The 20,117-nt window shown below is 40.0% G+C and overlaps 1 protein-coding gene across 1 annotated transcript in view; it reads left to right on the forward strand.

Annotated features, from left to right (window-relative positions):
- Positions 1-854: 854 nt before the first annotated feature.
- Positions 855-20,117, forward strand: part of ST8SIA4 (ST8 alpha-N-acetyl-neuraminide alpha-2,8-sialyltransferase 4) — a 52,234-nt gene continuing 32,971 nt past the window's right edge. The window contains exons 1-3 of the mRNA XM_085041825.1: positions 855-1,357; positions 5,849-5,980; positions 16,648-16,905. Of these exons, the coding sequence (XP_084897951.1) occupies positions 1,245-1,357; positions 5,849-5,980; positions 16,648-16,905 (503 nt within the window). The 5' untranslated portion in view covers positions 855-1,244. The remainder of the gene's footprint in view (positions 1,358-5,848; positions 5,981-16,647; positions 16,906-20,117) is intronic.

Consider the following 20,117-nt stretch of genomic DNA (forward strand, 5'->3'; position numbering starts at 1 on the left):
TGTCACAAACCCTTCCTGGATCCCCGTGGCAAAAGAGTGATGTTGGTCTTACCTGTTCTATAAAAGCAAACTTCACCGCTCCAGGCAGATCCCTGTCACACAGAATAAGCAGAATTCCAGAGCAGCCCAGCGACTTTGAAAAAGGCAAAACACTACTGAGAAAAGCGGATATAGCTAATAATTTCTTTTGCATGTTGCATTATTAATCTCAAAGGTTTGTTTCGTTTCGTTGTTCGGGTTCCTTGTGTTGCTTTTTTTTCTTTGTTTGTTTGTTTGTATTTCTGTTTTTGGCGCATTTCAGAGAAACCGTCCCAGCAGAAATTGGAAAAGTAACGGCCGCGTTGAGATGGTGTGGAAGAAAGAAGAGCCTGGGGAGCGGGACAGGACGGGCTCCGGCGCTCCCGGACGGTGTGTGCGGGGCGTGCGCCGCCCCGCTTCTGCATTCCCGCCTTCTCCGACGGGTCTGGGGGCAGGCAGACTTGGAAAAACCTCCAGTGCCCTGTTCAACCGACAACCATGCGTAGCGGGAGAGAGGAGAAAGAAGTTACCAATGAACAGAACTCCTCATCCTTCTCTGAAAAGCAAGCGTGTTCCCTTTTAGCGGCACAGCGCAGGCGGTCCTTCGCTCTAACTTTCCGACTTCCAGAGGCGACGGGCACAACCGACGTCCACCAGGCCAGGAAAGCACGCCTACCCCTAGCCCGACGGAGCCACCAAGGGGGAGCCCTCCGCCCCTCTCCCGCCCGCCGCGGCCCCGCGCCGAGGCCCCGCCTGCCCTGCGCGCATTGGCCGCGCTCCGCCCGCCCCGCCCCGCCCCGCCCCGCCGCCGCGAGGGCCGCACTGCCCCGCCCCGGTCGAGCGGCGCCGCAGCGGAGCAAGCCGAGGAGCGGGGCCGGGAGCGCTGACCGACTCCGTGCTCCTCGGCGGGCGCAGCGGCGCCGCGGACCCGTCTGCCCGGCTGAGGCGAGCGAATCATCATCGCCTGCAAGCCCAGCTGCCTGGCAGGGCAGGGCGAAAGAGAGACAAACTAAACGCCAAAGAACCCCCAGCCTCTACGTCTTCCTGGGGGTTTTGGGTGTTTTTTTTTTGGTTGAGCTTTTTTAAATTTTATTTTGTGTGATTATTTCCGGGAAAAAAAATACATAGCTGTGTTTTTAGCAATTCGTGCCGCGTGTGGAGTTGTTTCCCGCACACCCCTGGCAAACAAAGGAAAAGGGAGAGTGGGCCCGCGTTTCGCAGAAGACATGCGTTCCGTCAGGAAGAGGTGGACTGTGTGCACCATAAGTCTCCTCCTCATCTTCTATAAGACGAAGGAAATAGCGCGGACCGAGGAGCGCCAGGAGGCAGCTCTCGCCGGGTAATTGCGGGGCGCCGCGCCGAGAGGGGGGTCCGAGGGGGCGGCGGGGCCGTGTCCCTGCCTGAGGTCTGCTCCGCGTCCCCGCCTGGGTGGCCAGGTGGCCCGGCATTGCTGGGGCCGTGACCCACAGCCTGCGGTGCCACCGGGGCTTGGCGCTCTCGCTGGCCGGCGCTGTGGAGGGCGCGGATGCCGCTGCGGGACGGGTGGCGAGTAGGGCTCGCTGCCGGCGGCTCGGCGGCCGCAGGGTGGGTGCGTGTCCATGGGGAACGACGTGAGGCTGCCGGGCTGCTGAGGTTGCCTCTGAGCCGCAGTAACGGGGCGCTCCTGGGAAGTTTCACCTGTCCGCTGCTGCCCCGGGGGCCGGGGCGGCAGAGGTAGCGGCGGTGGCTGCCGGAGCGCGTTGTGCCTCGGTTCCTGCCTTGGGAACCTTTCGCAGGCAAGCGTGCGGGGATGCTGGCTGCCTGCTTCCGTCTTTGAAGTTCGCCGGGGAGCTGTGCTGAACTTGGCTGTTCCGTAAGGATTCTTGCTCTGAGAAAGGGTGGGTCATCCCCCTTAGCTCTCGAGCTTCCTTCACTGGAAGCTCTGGTCCCTCGCTAAGACCGTCTGTTGCGTACTTTCCCTTTCCTGCCTGTCTTCGACTCAAAACGAAGGGTAGAGTCCTTGCCATTTTTCTGTTTGCACCTCAGCTTTCTCTTTGTGTACATGAATGCCTGCATTCCTCATTTTTCTCCCAACTTGCAGCTATTTTATGGAGGTGTTGGGTTTTCAGCCAAACTGGCTTTTCCTTGGAAGTGTGTAAGATTTCGCTTTCACTGGAGTAGTGCGTAAATTTATTTATTGAAATCAGCAAAAGCTAAATAGGGGCTCACAGTTCGTTTGCTTGTCCGACTGTGCGGAGAATGCTTTCTCAGCATAGTGTTGCCGTCTCGTGTGAGCCCTTGCCTTAATTTAAGGAGGAGGCTTTTGAAGGGGGTTGTGGGTACCCGTACAGGCCTGGAGGAAGCTGAGGCAATTATAGCCTACTTGGTCCCAGAGTTAAAGACAGAAAGCACATTCCTCTTTCCCAGGCAGACTAGTGCAGGAGTGAGGCACAGGCAGCTGGGCAGCTGTGGCCGTGGCAGCTCCCGCGAGAGCAGTGGCTGGCCTCACCCGTGTGTGTGCAATATTTGCTTCCCTTGTTATTCAGGATTTTCACAGCTTACCTGGTATCTTTCTCTTGTTCAGCCTGGGTGTAACCACAAAGCTATCTGTATTCTTAGGAGACGTACAGAAGTGTAAAATTTTGGGGTTACATGTGAAAATGTGTGAGGGAGAATTGTCATTAATACCCATCTTTCTTAGTGTGTGTTCCTTCCTCTCGGACTAGAGAGAACTGATGAAATTACTCAGAAATTATTTTATATAAGTTGGCAAAGAACTTTCAAAGAACACCGTTCAGTTTACTGCACATTGTTTGACACAATTTAAAATGTTCTAAAATGAACTGTTGTTTCAATATTAAATGAAAGAAAATAAGTTTGTTTAGTTATAAACCTGTGTGTTCCTAACAAACCTTTTTAAATACAGCTGTAATATTCTTCTGACAGGTCATTTTGTAAGATCTCTATTTCTTTGCTATCAGTGAGACTTCTTGTATAGTATGGTACTACTCACTTTCACTGTTGAAACATCATTTCATCACAGCCTGTCATCCCCTTTACTGTATGAAGCAGAAAAAAATACCCTAAAAAGGTACTGCTAGTAACTTCCACCACTATTGATGATGTTTCCCTTGCCTTTCTCCTGAATTAGTTCAGGATGTTGGGTTGTTTTTGACTGGCTACGTCGGCAAGCAAAGTTAGTTTTCCATGGGGTGTTTTACTTTCAGAAGTTATGGATGCTCAAGGTGGACCATTTATGGTTATTAGTGGCACCAGAGGTAAATCCTAGACAATCCAAAATGGACTGACTGTATATAGTTCCAAATTATATGATAAACTTTAAACCAGCTGTGTGCTCTCATAGCAAAGTGTGCTAGGACAATTACTGTGGAGCATGTCCTGCTTCAGATAGACAGTAAAGTCCCTTTAAAGGTTAAGCAAGTAATGAAACATGCATGTTATGTGCAGGGTAGTGTTTCTTAAACAGTGTCATCTTCTACTGGTATGAAATATGCTTGAAGGCAGGTACTTTATTTAATGAACTATTTTCAGGAGAAGAGAGAGTGTTATTATATTGGTCTGATTGGTCACTAAGGCAAGGTAATCCAAAGTGACGGTAAACACTCAGCTGTAAGTTGCTGTCACAGTATGGCAGCTGTTTCATTTACATCAGAGAGGATGTGCAGTGATTCTAGAAGATACAAAATTATCCAAATTACTTTTAGCTGTTTACATAATGAAGAATTACCTGGAGAAAGTTTTGATTTTTATGTATTAGTTTATTTAATGTTGTTTTAAGTGAAAATTAAAACAATACCAAGAAAATGGAGAGGAGAATGTAAGTAAGTACATTTGTGTTCATAGTAGTACTTTAACACAAAGTGCCTAGGACCTTCTTTCAGCTCCTAAGAACATAATTTAACATTGTTTTGATGTAAGATCTAGGTAACTCACTGCAACTGCAAATTGTGAATATGGAAGTCAGCCACATTTCAAATGCAATGGTGCTTTAAGTGTATTCAATGGTGCTTTAAGTGTTTGCAATGTATTTTGTTGCTAAGTTTTGTCACGTGTTTCATTGTTCAAGTGTCTATTAAATAATATTTAACCCAGAATAAACTAGAGAAATCTCTGAAGTATCTTTAGACTGGGAACTTTACGTGGATGTAGTTTGGTAATTTTCCTTTAGATGCATGCACTCAATGCATCTAGAAAATATGTGCAGGAATGTATGTGTAATTAATATTACAATCACTTTGGAAAAGTTTCAGGGAATGAAAAATTTTAATATAACACAAGGTATCAGTTGGATTCTGGCTATTGAATTTAGAGACTTCTACGGTGTCCTCCCATGCCTTCGAGTTAGAAAATAATTTGTGTACAGGTCTTGACCTTGTACCTAAGGTTGTAGGTTTTCGATAGGTGGCAGCCTTACCTCTACATCAGCTGATGTCAGGGCTGCAGGGTGTTGCCGTGGTGGTGAGGGAGAAAGGGAGCTGCGAGCAACGCAGGGTGGTTTTGGTGAAGTGTATGATACTGGTTTGTTAGTTACAGGGGCTTTGGCTATAACAGCCTTTTTTAGAATTTACTGCATGTTACCAGTTTTGTTAATTTAACTTAATTTATGTCCCATTGCAGGTTAGCTTGTGTTTAGTTTGTTGTATAATTTACCAAACATATTTGCTTTATACATACAGCAGTAATGTTGCTGTATTTTTTACAAAAGGCAGTGATCTAATTGTTCTAAGAACTCTGAGCCCCAGAAAAACACTACTGAGCAATTCCTGGAAAGCTTACAGTCTCATCTTTTCCATTTTGTTGGTTAAAGGGCTGTGGTCAGATATTCTGGTTCCAAGTTAAATTATTGTTATTTGGTAGTATTTCAGAGTATGCTTATTTAAAGGATAAACAGATTCCTGTATATTATTGTCCTATGCACTCCTGAGTTATAAGACTGCTGAGTTACAAGACATTCTGTGGGGTAGATTGTTGTGTCCAACAACTTTGATATATTTGGGATTAACGGCTGTGTTTTAATTTAGCTGAACATAGCTCTGGCATATAAAAGGGAACAGTATGGATGATAATGGAAACATACGGAAATAAAGACTGATTTTAGTCCTAGCACCTTAAGTTGTGCTTGCAGCATTTGGGCTTCACTGTTCAGTTATGTGATCCTGTTGGCTAATATCTCTGCAACTTGTGTAGCTCATCAGATGTCCAGTGGTCATCGCCAAAAGCTTACTGTATTTGTTTTTTAAAGCTACCTTGCCAAAAAGTTATGATTATAAAAAGAACGGACAGGATTAGACAATTGGGGTGATTTGAATGTATGCATGCGAAGTTTCAGGAAGTGTTGGGGAAAATTTGTATTTTATATACCATTAAACTGCAGAATTATGTGCATAAAAGTCTTAAGTATCAACAGGAGGCCAAAGACCTCTATTAAGCCAGTATTGCAGATTATGAGCAATTGCTGGGAAAAAGCTTCAAATTTAAAACTTAATTCTTAGTTCAGTACTAGAAATTTGGAGCCCAGAAGAGCGGAATCTACCTCACAAACATACTGAAGTTTTGTACAGATTCACAATTTGGAGTTTATTGTAGTTCTTTTTATATTTATTCTATTACAAATAAAAACATGCTTAAACTCTTAATTTGCATATTCAACTATTACAGACAGCTGTCCCATAGATTTTTTTCAGTTACCGTTTATTTTCTTTAGAAAGCTGAGAGATAACTGCTTATTTTTGTTGTGAAAAAAAGGATATATTACTGATGCTTGGGTTGTAAATTACTTAAACTGGAGTTAGCCTTGACATAACTGTATATTTTCTATGTTGCATTGCAGAGATGGTGAACTGAGTTTGAGTAGAGCAATGATCAATAGCTCTGATAAGATAATTCGAAAGGGTGGCTCCTCAATCTTCCAGCATGCTGTAGAAGGTTGGAAAATCAATTCTTCTTTGGTAATGGAAATAAGGTGAGTGTCTTAAACAAAAAGCAGTTCATTTTACATTGCCTGTAATTCTTTTCATTCATGTTGCTTTATAATCCCTCTGGTCTGTAAAACAGTCATTTGATTTACATTTGCAGGTGGGTGTTTTTTATCTATACCTATTTAGATTTCCATGTTAAATGCAACTGCATAATATTAGGCTTCAAAGTCAAGTCATCCTTCATAAAAATTAATAAAATGTTTTCATCTGGCTGTGACTGTCAGACCTGTGCAATCAGTGTCTACGCTATGCATGCCCGTATTTAAGCTGGCTGTCTAGAATTCTTCCAAAGTCGGTGGTGAGAAACTGGCACTTTTAGGACATGATTTTCTCTGATCCTTAAGGTATAGAATAGAACAGGTGAAAGTACCGTGAGCATACCAAGTTTCCTCCCTTGGCTACAGAGGGAGCTTAGGTAGACAGCTCAGATGCAAGAGTCAATAGCTGGGCCATCAAGTGCTGTGAATCCAATTGTGGCTATGGCTGGTCCACATCACAGGGTCAGACACTGACAATATCTATGTCTTATGCAGTTTCCTTTCTTGAAGTCAGAAAGGCCTAAAAAGCCTTTGGCTCATGCTGAGGGGGCAACCCAGTAGCAGAGTTAAAGTGAGTGATAGTTTTGATGTGTCTTAATATTTACAGTGGATCTCTGCACTTTGCAGCCAGATCGAGTAGCAAGCAAATGTCTCTGAGTGTGTCGTGTCATATCTTCCCTATCTTCGTCAGGAAAGAGGCCCATGAAAGAGGGATATGGAGCATGGATTAGCAATGTGGAGGACCAGGAGTGTCATATTCTATGAAAAATAAAGAAGAGTAACTATTTTTAGCAACAATCTCATAGCAGATTAGACTTGATTATCTGAATATTAAGATTTTGAACAGAAATTTGGTCTAATTAAAATGTGGGGGGTTTTGTGATTGCTCTTTCTGCTTTTTAAGTTTCTTACTTTTTTTTTCTAAATAAAAGGACAGTTTACAAACCCCTTAGACAGGCATTGTTCCCACGTATAAAAGCATGGCTTCTCTGGATGAGGAATTCAGGGATTTTTTTAATGATTGCTGTTTTATATCCCTAGTTCTAAAATATGCAGAAGGTAAAGGTAGCTCAGAAATTTATGTATCATAGGTTATAGGTCTGACAATTTGGAGAAAACAGCTTTTTCTGCTTGTGAAGTAAACTGGTTCAGAAATGATAGAGTGACTCTAAGTAGAGATGATAATTATTCTAAGTCATTTTACTGAAAAATTGAATGTCATATTTCAGAACTATTTAAAACCAATACACCTTGCTGCTCAAGCCAAGCAACAAACAAGAACAAGTATTACAATAACTTTTTGGTTAAAAAGAAGAGAGAAAATGAAGCTTGAGTTATGCTAATTTTCCACCTGTTTCAAATGCAAAATATGTCATTCAGACAAAGAGGTAAAACAGTAGAGAATGCTTTAGGTTATTTTCAGCCTGTTAAGATACATGTGCATCTTCTTAATTTACTAAGTCTCTACATTTCGAAATAACTTTTTTCTTTATTATTGTCCAGAGGAAGAAATTTCTCTCTTTTAATAAATCACTATTATGTACTTAAGAAGCATTGTCATAAATGGGGGGTTTTAAAACATTGGGCAGGGAAGTATTTACTTTTTTGTCTCACTAGCAGAGTGAAGAAAATAGTGCATCTTCTACACTGGCTTAAACGCTGGCAATAGAGACTCCACTGTATTGTTGCAAGATTTTCTGTACCATAGAGAGCAGAAAGCTGAAGTTATTTAGAAGTCTACTTTGCCAGTCTTGTTTTGGGAGGAAATTACTACCTTCATGAACACTGAGGAAGGAAGTAGAGGTGAACCAGGAAAATATTTTAGATTAATGTGACTTAGGACCAGAAGTTGACAGGAGCTCTACAAATAAAAACTCTACTCTACAAATACAAGATTTAACAAATCTAGGTGCCAGGTCCTACACTTTTGCCATAACACCCTCTTACAGAGCTACAGGCTGGGGACAGAGTGGCTGGACAGTGGCCAGGCAGAAAGGGGCCTGGGAGTGCTTGTTCACAGCTGATTGAACATGAGCCAGCTGTGCCCAGGTGGCCAAGAAGGCAAATGGCCCCTGGCCTGTATCCAGAATAGTGTGGCCAGCAGGACCAGGGAGGTAATTTTTCACCTGTACTCAGCGCTGGTGAGGCCACACCTTGGATAATGTGTCCATTTCTGGGCCCCTCAGTTTAGGAAGGATGTTGAGGTGCTCAAAATGTGTCCAGAGGAGGACAGCACAGCTGAATGGTCTAGAACACAAGTGCTATGACGAATGAGGGAGCTGGGATTGTTTAGCCAGGAAAAAAGGAGGCTCAGGGGAGACCTTGTCACTTCTACAACTCCCTGAAAGGAGGCCGTAGCCAGGCAGGGGTCGGTCTCTGCTAGGCGACCAGCAACAGGACAAGAGGACACAACCACAAGTTGCACCAGGGGAAGTTTAGGCTAGACATCAGAAAAAAATTCTTCACAGAAAGCATGATTCAGCACTGGAATGGGCAGACCAGGGAGGTAGTTATCATCCCTGGAGGTGTTTAAAAAAAGACTTGATGAGGCACTCAGTGCAATGGTTTAGCTGATAAGGTAATGTTAGGTCACAGGTTGGACTTGATTGGTCTTTTGTAATCTAGTTTATTCTGTGATTCTGTGGAAAGGGGTCAGTGCTACCAGCCGGCAATAGTCTTTCCAGAAATCCTCTTGGCTAACATTCACAGCACATTCAATGATGGTTCTCAGCAGTGAGGGAGGGATATCAGGCGTGCTTTTCACTGAGGAAGCCACATGCAACCCCTTATGATATGTCTTTCAATCTGATGCTGACTAAATTATGTGTATTCTCTCACTTTTACAGGTGGTTTGCTAAACACCTTTCTCTCATATTACAGCAGTAAGAAGCATTTTAGCTGTATTTTTACTTACACACCTATCAAAACTAACTTCAAATGTGTCTGGGAAAGTCCTACAGCGTGCTTGCAGTTTACTAACTGCTCAGTCCTCTAGAATATGTTACACTGTGTAGACCATGAAGATGATTCATAGTCTGTTACTGCAGCTGTTAACGTGAATAGTGGTTGGTGGTTGCGTGGTGTGAGGTTGACCATAGGAAGTATCAGTGAGAGAGAAACAAAAAACAAGCTAGTGCCTGTTGAAAAATATATTAAATGTTATCAGTTCTAAGCAGTGGAGAAATAATTTGTGAGGCCATGGGTGTACAGCATAAATATATTATAAAACTTATAGTCACCCATAAATGACAGCTGCTTTTGTGTCTTAAATCAGCTTGCCACCCACTTTAGCAATTTTCAAATGTAGGAGGCATTTGATAGTGAGTTTTGCTTTATGCAAGGACTGTTGATGCTATGTTGAACCTTGGTGATTGGCATCTAGAATATTACAATTTACTATTGCATTGTTGCCTTTGTGGGCGTCATCTCTGGCCATCTTATTTTTCCTTAGGTTAGTGATGTGTCTAACAGCCTCAAAGGCCTTTGGAATTCTTGGCAAGGGCAGGCTCCAATAGGAATCAATGAGTGATAAAGCATCTTTATCAGGACTCCGTGGAAGGATTGAAAACTTCCACTGGGTTTCTGGTGCTCTAGGACTTTGCAGCCAGAAAAGGCAGTCTGTGACATGTAGAGACTTCTCAGAAGGACAGCAGCACTTTGGAGATGATAAGCAGGCATAAGAAAAAAGAGCAAGATTGCTGTGATTTAGGTGGAGATTATGGGTATTACTAATTACTTGAGACCGTGTGAAATGTGCTGGGTTGACAATGAGAGAAAGTGGGAGAGTGGTTTTTGCAACTGAGATTACCTCTCATTGCTGACTTCTTTGAAGAAGAATTTGTAATTCCTGTGACGAAGGGAAGAAGACTGCTTTCTTGTCTCCCTTTCTATCAGAATTATTTCAGTCATGAAGAGTCCACCATCTGCTAAGGTTTTATGTCTTAAGTCCTTCTACTCTCTAGGAATGTGAAGTTTTTCCTTATGGTTATGGAAATAAGGAGACTTCATTTGTACTGAAGGCTATAGTTTCAGAAAGTTGGGATGTGGCTGAGATGGTAAAAACTTATCTGGGAAAGCATTTCACACAGAGCTGATGACAGCACATCTGTGACTGATGGGAAACATACTGCAGTTAGATGTCTAAGTCTGGGACTTTCTTCCACTTACTTTTGATTAAATATGGGAAATTATGTTGAAAGAAGCAGAAGAACATTACAAATTGCAGGAGGGCAAAATTTTTTAAAAGTACATTGGGACTGTATTTATCTCTGCAATGTAACAGAGAATATTTCCTGTCAGAAAAGTGTGAGAATTTGTGAGATGTTATCAGCATCTAAAGAAAAAGAAAAAAATAGCACCTTCCTTCTTCAAAAGGTTCAGATTATTATCATTGTTTGTCTTACAAATTAGTGTGAAACAGCTATGGTGCATCTCTGAAGTGCAAACAGTGTAACTGGCAATGGAGCACTACAATTGCTCTGAAGCTTTTGGAGAAACGCTCTGGAGCCATTTGCACTGTTTCCTTCTGATATTTTTTGTGTTAAAGACATAGAAACTGGGGCTCTCTGGTCTGCTTAAGTCATAATAAACCTCAGGAGATTTTTGCTTGCCAATCTATATTACTCTGTCTTTCTTACCTTCATGAAAAGCTGGTATATGGATGACCTTCCTGTGATAAGCACTAGTTGAGTCATGCTCTATTTAAAAGCCCTCTTTTACATGCTCACACTTTTGCAGGCACTTCTTTTTGTGTGGCCTTCATCAGCTGGGAGCTCCCAGGAATCCTTACAGGGCTGTTTCCAGTTGGGCATATTTTTAACAAATCCAAATTACTGGTTGAACTAGATGATCTTTCAAGTCCCCTTCCAACCCAAACTATTCTATGATTCTAAATGCTCCTTTCTTGAAAGAGCTTTTTTAAAACTTCCTTTTAGACTACAGCAAAACCCAGTGCAGGTGCAAATAACGGTTGTCCCCACTGCCTCCTCAAGAAACCAACAGGAGCTGGACCTCTAGTCATGTACCCTTACAGGCAAGCTTGTTACCACAGTGCTTGTTCTTTTGTGGTTTTTTTAAATTGAAAAATTTAAAATTTAGCTGGAAAATTTAGCTGGAAAAAAAATGATGTTAATTTAGCTGGAAAAAAATGATGTTTTATCGAGGCCATAGTCCCTGGTGATTCCAAAGGCTGAGAGCCACCTTCTGCTTTCAAGCTGCAGAGTGCAAAGCAGATTCAGGACTTGCAAGGGTAAGAAAATCAAGTTGTTTATAAAGGCCTGTCAGAGGAGATCAGGAAGAGGGACCAGAAATCTACAACATAACCTGCCCAGATGAAAACTAAAAGTTTAAAGAAAAGTTGAGTGGCTTTTTATTGTCAGGTAAATTAAGGATATTGCCAAGAATAAGATGTAGTCTGTCTTTCACAGGCAAGATGTAAGGAAGAGGAGCAGCTTCAGCTGCTGTGGGAAAGGTCTGAGAATACAGGGTTTCCAATAAGGCTAGGGATGTGCTGACATAGGTGCATGGAGAGGTTGTCAAGTCCGCACCACAAGGGGCTTATTAGGAGCATATTAGATAAACATGGGCTGGGGGACATGTAGATAAAGGCACATCTTCAGTGGCCACAGAGTCGACAAAGTAAACACTTAGTCTGTCTCTTTTCCGTAATGCGATTGCTGGTGATTGAGCCCTCTGGGCACTGAGGATGCACTTCAGAGGCTTCCCCTCAAAGCTGGGGTCCAGTCAAGTCCAGCAGCAAGGATTTATGGCATTGCCTTCCTCTAAAGAAATTACTTTTCCCAGGAAAAACATTGGAGGTCATATTTCAGTTTTCTTGAGAATGTCTAAAAATGCACATGTTTTTGTAATCTTAAAAGTCAAATCATCTAGTGGTTTATTTTCTTTCCTTAATTCACAGAATTCTAAGGCAGATAAAGAATATTTTGAGATTATATAATAGTTTTATAGTTTAAAGACCACAGTACAAAATAAAACCAGAAAAATGCACATAGGTGGAAAAATGTCACCATACTGCCCCAGAGCAATACATAGTTTTAACATTTGAAAAGCTGTTCAGAGACATTACTTACTATCTGTTGCATGAACTCTATCAGATACCTGGGAATTTCAGTTGGTACTTAAATATTATGGAGATCTGTTTCTGCTTATCAGAGAAAAACCCTTGGTCAGCCACAGATTATGACACTATGTTTTTGTGAGTCGAGTAAACATGTTACAAGCAGCTGCTTGACTACGGTTGAGGGTGTAGTCAAAACAATCAGTCTCACCAGCTCACAAAGCGGGTCAGGGCACACCCCTGCTACAGTTTTATTTGCTGTAGCAAAACTTGAAGACCACCTCAAATGAAAATGCTTGTTTACACATTTTAGCTTAAGGTTGCAGAACACCTGTTCTTCAAGGTTTGCTAAAAATCATGCTCTTTTTTCCCCTTGCTGGAATTGATCTTACTTTTGAATTTAATATGCAGCTTAAAGTGGATTAGCATTTACTTGACATTATTTTGCATATCTGTTTAATCTGAATAACCATGTTGTGCTATTTTTCGTGCTCTTTGTGGGACAGAACAGAGGTTTAAACAAGTTATTATTAGTCAGCATCAAGACTGACTGAGACACTCATGTATGTATGCTCAGTATGTATCATGTCCCTCAGTATTTTTTTTTTCTCTTAGCACTTACGTGAAAGTGGGAAATATTGTTATCCTCATGGTACAATTTAGTCAGTAGCACAGACGAACTTAAAACAATAGCATGAAATGTGCATTCTTTTTCATATTTTTTTCGGTATTAAAAGATACCTGGATACAGTTAGATGAACCAATAAAAATACTTTAATATTAACATAATTGCATGTCTCTTATATAAGGATTTCTGTTTTCTCTTACATAAGGAATTCTATTGTGTACTGGAACACCTGTGTGCACATTTAATTAAATATGCTAATGACAGCTTCACATAAGAAAATATTTTTAAATATGTGAGAAAATAATAAGATTACTTCTGCCCATCTCAACATTCTATTGAAAAATAAATTGCTTAGACATTTTGGAAGTTTCAGCTGTGTTAAGTAAGCGGTTGATTATCTGATTCTAATTCAGATCCACATGAAATTTTTTGCAGGACTTTTATAAGCATGCAGTTAAATTAATTTTCAATATAGGTAAACAAATTATTAATGGAAAGGTGCTTTTTTGTTTTTTTTTTTTTTTACTTTTTGCATAAATTCACTGCTTTCCTCTCATTTTCTAAAATAATACATAGGATACTGTGTTCATACACAACTGTTGCTACTTTTTTTTGCCAACATGGACAGTTTTAGGCCAATTTATTCTAGGTATCAGGAACTAAACCAAATCTTCTGGTGATCATGGGACTTTTTGTAGTTGGAAATCTAGTTTCTGTACATTTCACGTAATTTTGGTGGTTTTTGAGACTCATTTGTGGTCATCCCTTCTCAAGTCAGAGTTCACATGAAATGAGTGTCCGGATACCTTGGCTGATGTTCATCATAGCTTTTGATGCATTCATATTATCCTTACAGCCCCAGCTGTAGTACCTCTCTTCCTAGGTAATAAATAATTGAAGTAATTTTTAATACTTCTACATTGGGCAATTCCTTCTTTCTTGCTCTTTTTTGTTTTGTAGCAGTTGATGTATCTGTTGCAGAGTGCCCACTAAGTTAAGCTCTCAAGCACAATGATATTTAAAGGCCATTCAATTTAAAGGCCAAAATTGATTCTTCATCTTCCTTTTACAGAAATACCTTGCCTGGCCTTGCCAAAAACTGCACTCAGGATTTTAACATTGTCTGTCCTTTGTTATTCTGAGCTCTTCACGTGCCTCAGCATAAACTGCCTTTGCTCGGATGCTGCGTTATTCATATGTGACAGCTGTAACAGATAGCCCAAGACATTCCAGTTTGTTGGGGTTTTTTTTTGGTTTTTTGGGGTTTTTTTGTTTTGGTTTTTTTTGCCTAGTTTAGGAAATAAGAGGAATTACGTAAAAAATGTTTTTATGTTTCACTTCCTCTGCGGCTTTTAAGATCACTTCCATGGTGACTATTTTGTGTTGCTGTTTGCAGGATTCAGACATGCTCTTCTTTCTTAAGGCAGTAACACAAGAACTGGCTAGTGAGCATGGGTGTTTCTATTGTTCATCTCTTTCAACTTGCGTGGGACTATTTCCCCTTTATGGCTGTGACTGAGTGTTGCAACTGCTAGGGTAATGTCTCTAGTTATCTTTTCCTGTTTTGATGTGCTCTAAGGAAGTTCTGCTTTAAAACCTTTATATGTAAAAATAGCATTCTCTTAGTCAGCAAAATACCTATTTTATTTTAAATTCTACCTTACCTACGGACAACAGTGAAAAATATAAAGTTTTTGTTTTTCTTCTTGTCTTGTCAGATTTGCAGAGGGAAAAGTTTGTAGTAGAATTATTATGTGCTAAACACTTTGCCCCAGCTCAGCACTTCCCTGTGTGTTCCATAAGAGTGTTGTACTTGGTTCAGATGTGATCTCTCTTCACAAATGTACCTGCTTCACAGATGGACACAAATTCATAAAGCTTTGCTCACTTGCAATCCTGAGCTGTCGATGGCTCCTGCAGCTCTGGCCTGGAGAGTTTTCAGCTGTTTATGTCAAGGGTGTACTGAAAACTGCTCAATACTGCCAGTGCAGGTATTAGTCATTGCATACATTAGTCATTACATTGCAGTTATTAAGTAGCTCTTTTGAATTTACATGTTAAAAGTGTGCCAGTTTTTAGGATCCAATCCCCACCTGTCATGGGCAGAATGGAAACTTTGGACAGAGTCTATCAGACAATCCCTCCCACTGAGTTGTGAGATACAAAACTTGCTTTCTAAACCCCTTGCATGCTGAATTCCTTCTCAGAGAGGAGTCAAAGTGTGGTTGGATCCAATGTTAGCCCCAGACTTGATTAACTGTTTAAAGGATTGTGCAAGTCTAATTGAACCTTTATGCAACTTTGTCACACAGGATTAAGGATGGCAAACCAAATATACTTACACTGTTAAAACAAACTGTTTATTGATGATCATAACGATAATTATTGGACTAAAATATCATTATAATTAATATGTGGTATAGTTATTACAACTTCTAGTTTAGCGCACTATTTACTGAAGCCAAATTGAAGCAACACTATTAAAGCTTGCCGAGTAATTCAGTAGGTATTGATGGTATTCACCCATGCCAGTGACCATGGGCAAGTCTCTTTTACTCAGCTTCAAGCAGTAACCTTGAAAGGTATTCCCACTAAAGGGAGGAAGCTACATACACAATTCAAGAAGGGGTGTGTCAGAATTCTCTGCTGCTAAAAAAAGGGCCTGGGCTTTTGTACTATAGAGTGATTGACAGTCAGATGTTATCAGTTCAGCAGCCTTACTTAAGTTACCAGCACTGTCACTTGTGGGTTCCATCAGGAATCTCTGGATATCTGAATATCAGGATTCAGATATCAGGAGCTCTGACTGCTGCGTCCTCACCAGTGTCAGTTTCTCTGAGGAAAGACTGTTCTTCACAGGATAGAATGTTTGAGATTGATGAGTCAGGCTGGTCTCAGTATTCTTCAACACCAAAAGCAGGGTGACCTCTTCTTCTCCACTGATAACTTTTGCAAATAGAGGCAAATTTTAGCTGCTTTACTGCCACTTAGGCAAAGCATCTTGGTGACCCCATAAGCAAATACAGATACTTGACTTCTTCAGCTGACATTACAGCAGACATTTTTCATCAGTTACAGGGTGCTTGGAGTGTATTACTGTTTAATTGCCATAGCTCACTTGATCCATGATAGCTTATCAAAACTCCATGTTTTGGTCATGTGTGCCTGAACCTGTCTAACAGTTTAAACAATTGATTGCAGAGAAGATGATAAATATTTCAAAGTGATGATGAGTTTGTAAGTGATTTTGAATTCAGATAATAGCTTGACTGGACTATGAGCTGCAGGAGTTTAATTTGCAATAAAATTTAAGCTGATTTTGTTCAAATTGCTACAGAAGACTGTGGGTGTTCTCAAGTCAAGTTAATTAGGAAAGCTTTAGCTAAACTTCAGCTAATTAGGAGGAAGTTTATGCTAAACTGAATATATTACTCTTATGAGGAAATAAGAGTCTATCAGAAAACATGGCCATTCCTGAACCAAGCTGATTAGTAAGAGATGACCTTTCCTGAATCATAAATACTTCATGTATTTAACTGGGTTTTTGTGAAAACAAACTACCGCAGTCCTTTTTTAAAAATATCTTAATACCAGAATTTTGTGAAGATAGTCAAATACAGTATGCCTTTAAATTTTCAGTTATCTTCGCTCGGTCTTTCAGTGCCTTTGTGTGTACAAGTAACTAAGCTCTATTTCTGTGGTATTATGTGTTATATTGTAATCACAGTCTGAGCTCTGTCCTAACAGCTTTGCTTTTAGCTCCATCTTAGAGCATGGGAAATGACCCTAGTAGGACCGTCTACACTCTGCTTTATGTTGTATGCCTTGTAGAGTCTGCATTGCTGTTAGATAAACTCCTTTCAATCAGGGAGTGTTGGGTTTTACCTGTGTCTTTTTCTGTCAATGCAGAAAGAATATTCTTCAGTTCTTGGATGCTGAAAGAGATGTCTCAGTGGTCAAAAGCAGCTTCAAGCCAGGAGATATAATTCATTATGTACTGGACAGACGTCGCACTTTAAACATTTCTCAGGATTTGCACAGCCTTCTCCCTGAAGTTTCCCCAATGAAAAATCGCCGATTTAAAACATGTGCAGTTGTTGGGAATTCTGGCATCCTTCTGAATAGTGGTTGCGGAAAAGAGATTGATAGCCATGATTTTATAATAAGGTGAGTTTTTATCTGTTGTTGAAGATGCAGGCTACTATGTTTCTTGGAGAAAAGCTGGGAGAAATGTTTTAATCTGAGGTACATATTACAGGCATTATCTGAAATTAATCTGAAAAAGTGTCCATCGCCATGTGATTTCCCAAATTTAAATTCATGCCCATATTATTGACAAGAAGATTATTTTTACAGTGAAAATAAAACAAGGGAGAGATGTTTGCACTGCCTGCTTTTACTTTTTGCTGTTCTTTTTCCAGGCAGAAGAAATATTCTTATAGAGGTCTTGGTCGAATAAATGCAGAATGGTTTCTCTTTTTAAAATAGTCTTTCTAAGCTTTTGGTCAACACCAATGACCTTTCGTAAATGACTACATTATTTACATGTGGCATGTAGTAAAATTTCAATGTGGTGTATCAATATAGAACCAGGCTGCCACTGAGTGGTTGGAAGTCACCCAAATCTTTCATGCTAGTTTAAAAATCTATTCTTGCAGTTTGGGGAAAAAAAATTACATATTTCACTTTTTATTCCTTCTTCAAACACACACAATAGAGTGCCTTTGGATTTCATGTATCAAAGGCAAAGAGCTGACCTTATTTGACAGCTTGGCATTATATAGAAAATGTTGAGCAGGAAATGGGTACTTTTGCTTTTGAAGCAAAAGTTTCAATTGATTTGGCTTGAGAATGGTGAAAGGGCAGAAAACAGGAGAGTAGTGACAGAAAGCAGAATAGAAATAGTCACTCAGAGTTACTTGCTTTTTCTTTTTTCACCTTAAAGAATGATGGTGGCAACAAATAACAAAAGGACATGGAAATGAAAAATTATGGTTTTGCAGTACACAAATAAATGAAGAATATACATGAGCTTTGTCTTTCATTTGAAAATTTGCTAGCAAGCTGCAACTGAAGCTATAACACACTACTTATTTTCCTTATTTGTCTTACTTGTACCACTAGTTCTTCAAATTAGCATCCTTACTGCAGAGGAAATCCAAAAATAATTACCACATTTAGCCTGTGGCATGCTTTTGTACACTCTGAGATTAAATGTGATTCATTTAACAGGACTAGAGAAAAAGTTAAATACTAGACTTTTTTTAGATGCAAATTTTCTTACAGAAGGTAAGGTACATACTTGTATTTAAATCACATGGTGAATTTCTTTAAAGTCATCCTCATGCTTTTCCACATTTTAACTAGCCATGAAACTAGGTGATGATATCTGATAGGAGGTTTTAATTAATTCAAGCTATGCAGAGGAAGGATAATATTCTTAAAGACCCAGTGAAGCTTAATAGGAATGGTAGGAAGTTACTGTTGCTAATCATTTCTTTACACTGGAGAAAGGTGTAGGTGTTCTGTGTGTATAGTGAAGAACTGGAACAGGTTGCCCAAAGAGGCTGTGCATTTCCCATCCCTGGAAATGTTCAAGGCCAGGTTGGATGGGGCTGTAAGCTGCTTGTTGTAGTGGAAGGTGCCCCTGCCCATGGGGGGGGATTTAAAACTAGATAATCTTTAAGGCCTCCTTTTAACCCAAGCCATTTTATGATTCCATGAAACATCTCTCTTATGGTATATGACAAGTAAAGTGATCTGTATAACTAGTGAGTCTGATAATATTGTGATTAATAATCTGTAATGTTCTGGGAATAACATGCTTGGCCCTACTGCCTATAGGGAGTTTCAATACAGTGATTTTTTTTTTTTATTATTTTTACAAATGAAAGTTAAATGTTTTAGAAATTGACATATTATCTCATCATTTAAACCAAATGATATTTATTTAAGTCTCGATGCATGCATAGTTACATAGCATCTGTTTAAAGTAAAACCAAGGAATTTGTTTGTCACTCAAGTTACAGAAAAAAGCAAACAATTCATCAGAGTTAGTTTCCTACATTCCTCATCTTCCATTTAGAAAGAGTTGTACATAACTTGATATGCAATCACATTGTGTAATTATGAAGTTCTGGTGTGCTTAATAAGCACTTACCCCTATTAGTATTAGGATTCTGGTATTAAAATGCACCATGAAAATCTGTTAATCTTTTTGCTTTCTTCTGATCTCTGTAGAAGTAAAATGTCCTCACTTATGTGCCACCTGATGGTGTTCTGTAGTTACTGAATGCATCCAGGGGCATAGGCTGGTGAAGAACATTTTTGTAGAATCTTCTGATGCCAAGTGCATTATGTCTATTTGCTCTGAGAAGTATGTCATACAATTCTGGTTAAATATGTGCAGTTGATTTTGATTGTATTCTGTGAGGGGGTTTGTGAGATCTGAAGGAAAATTGTGTCTCTGAGAGCTGTTTCTTAGAGGAGCAGCTCTTAGGTTAGAGTTAACACCAAAAGTGACATTAATTTTATTATAAAACTGACAGTGAAGGTCTGTGAAAGTGAAAAGGACACAACAGATATCCAACATTATTTGTAATATGATAAACTTAATATCCTGTAATGGTGGTGTGAAGGTGTTAATAATATTGGATATTATCACAAAAGTTTTGCAGGGTTTGTGAAGTCATGCCTATTTTGGCAGTAGAAAATGTGGCCCATGTAATTAAAATGGGAAGCAAGGTGACTCTTTACTATTAAAAAAATCCCAAACTGTGATGACTATAAACTATTTTCTGTCTGCCATATACCTTTCCTTTTTACCTCTCATGGTTGTATACTCTGTTACGGAACTATTGATCTGTGTGCTCCTACTGCCCTTGTAGTGATGAGCTAAAGTCTGCTGCACCTCGATACTGTACACAGAGAGAGCCTGAAGCATTCCAAACTGTCTGGTTAGATGAATAACTGCATCCCACGTTGTCTGCACTTTCTGATGCTGAAATTCCCAAGCCAGGGCTGAGTTAACTGTTGCATCTTACAGAACAGATGGAACTGTTACAGTTAGTGGCATATTTTGAAGTGCATTGGTTACATAGGAGTTTCTGAAAAATGCAGCTGTATTTTGGGCAAATGTAAAATAACAAAAATAAGCATTGCCAAGTAATAACTTGGAATTACTTCTGGCACCCAGTGTGTACCGAACAGTTCAATTTTGGGTTCAGAATTCAAACAATATCAAAAGTCAGAATAAGTATTTTTACTTTTTATTTTTTTTAAATTATTTAATTCAACATTCATAATGAGACGTATTCATAAAAGCAGAGGCCAAGTTCAGTTTTGGAGTTATTTGGTTAAAAGCAACCAATCAGAAAAAC

Source organism: Lichenostomus cassidix, chromosome Z (genome assembly GCF_008360975.1).
Source record: "Lichenostomus cassidix isolate B80296 chromosome Z, HeHo_3.0, whole genome shotgun sequence".
In the NCBI taxonomy this organism is placed as follows: domain Eukaryota; kingdom Metazoa; phylum Chordata; class Aves; order Passeriformes; family Meliphagidae; genus Lichenostomus; species Lichenostomus cassidix.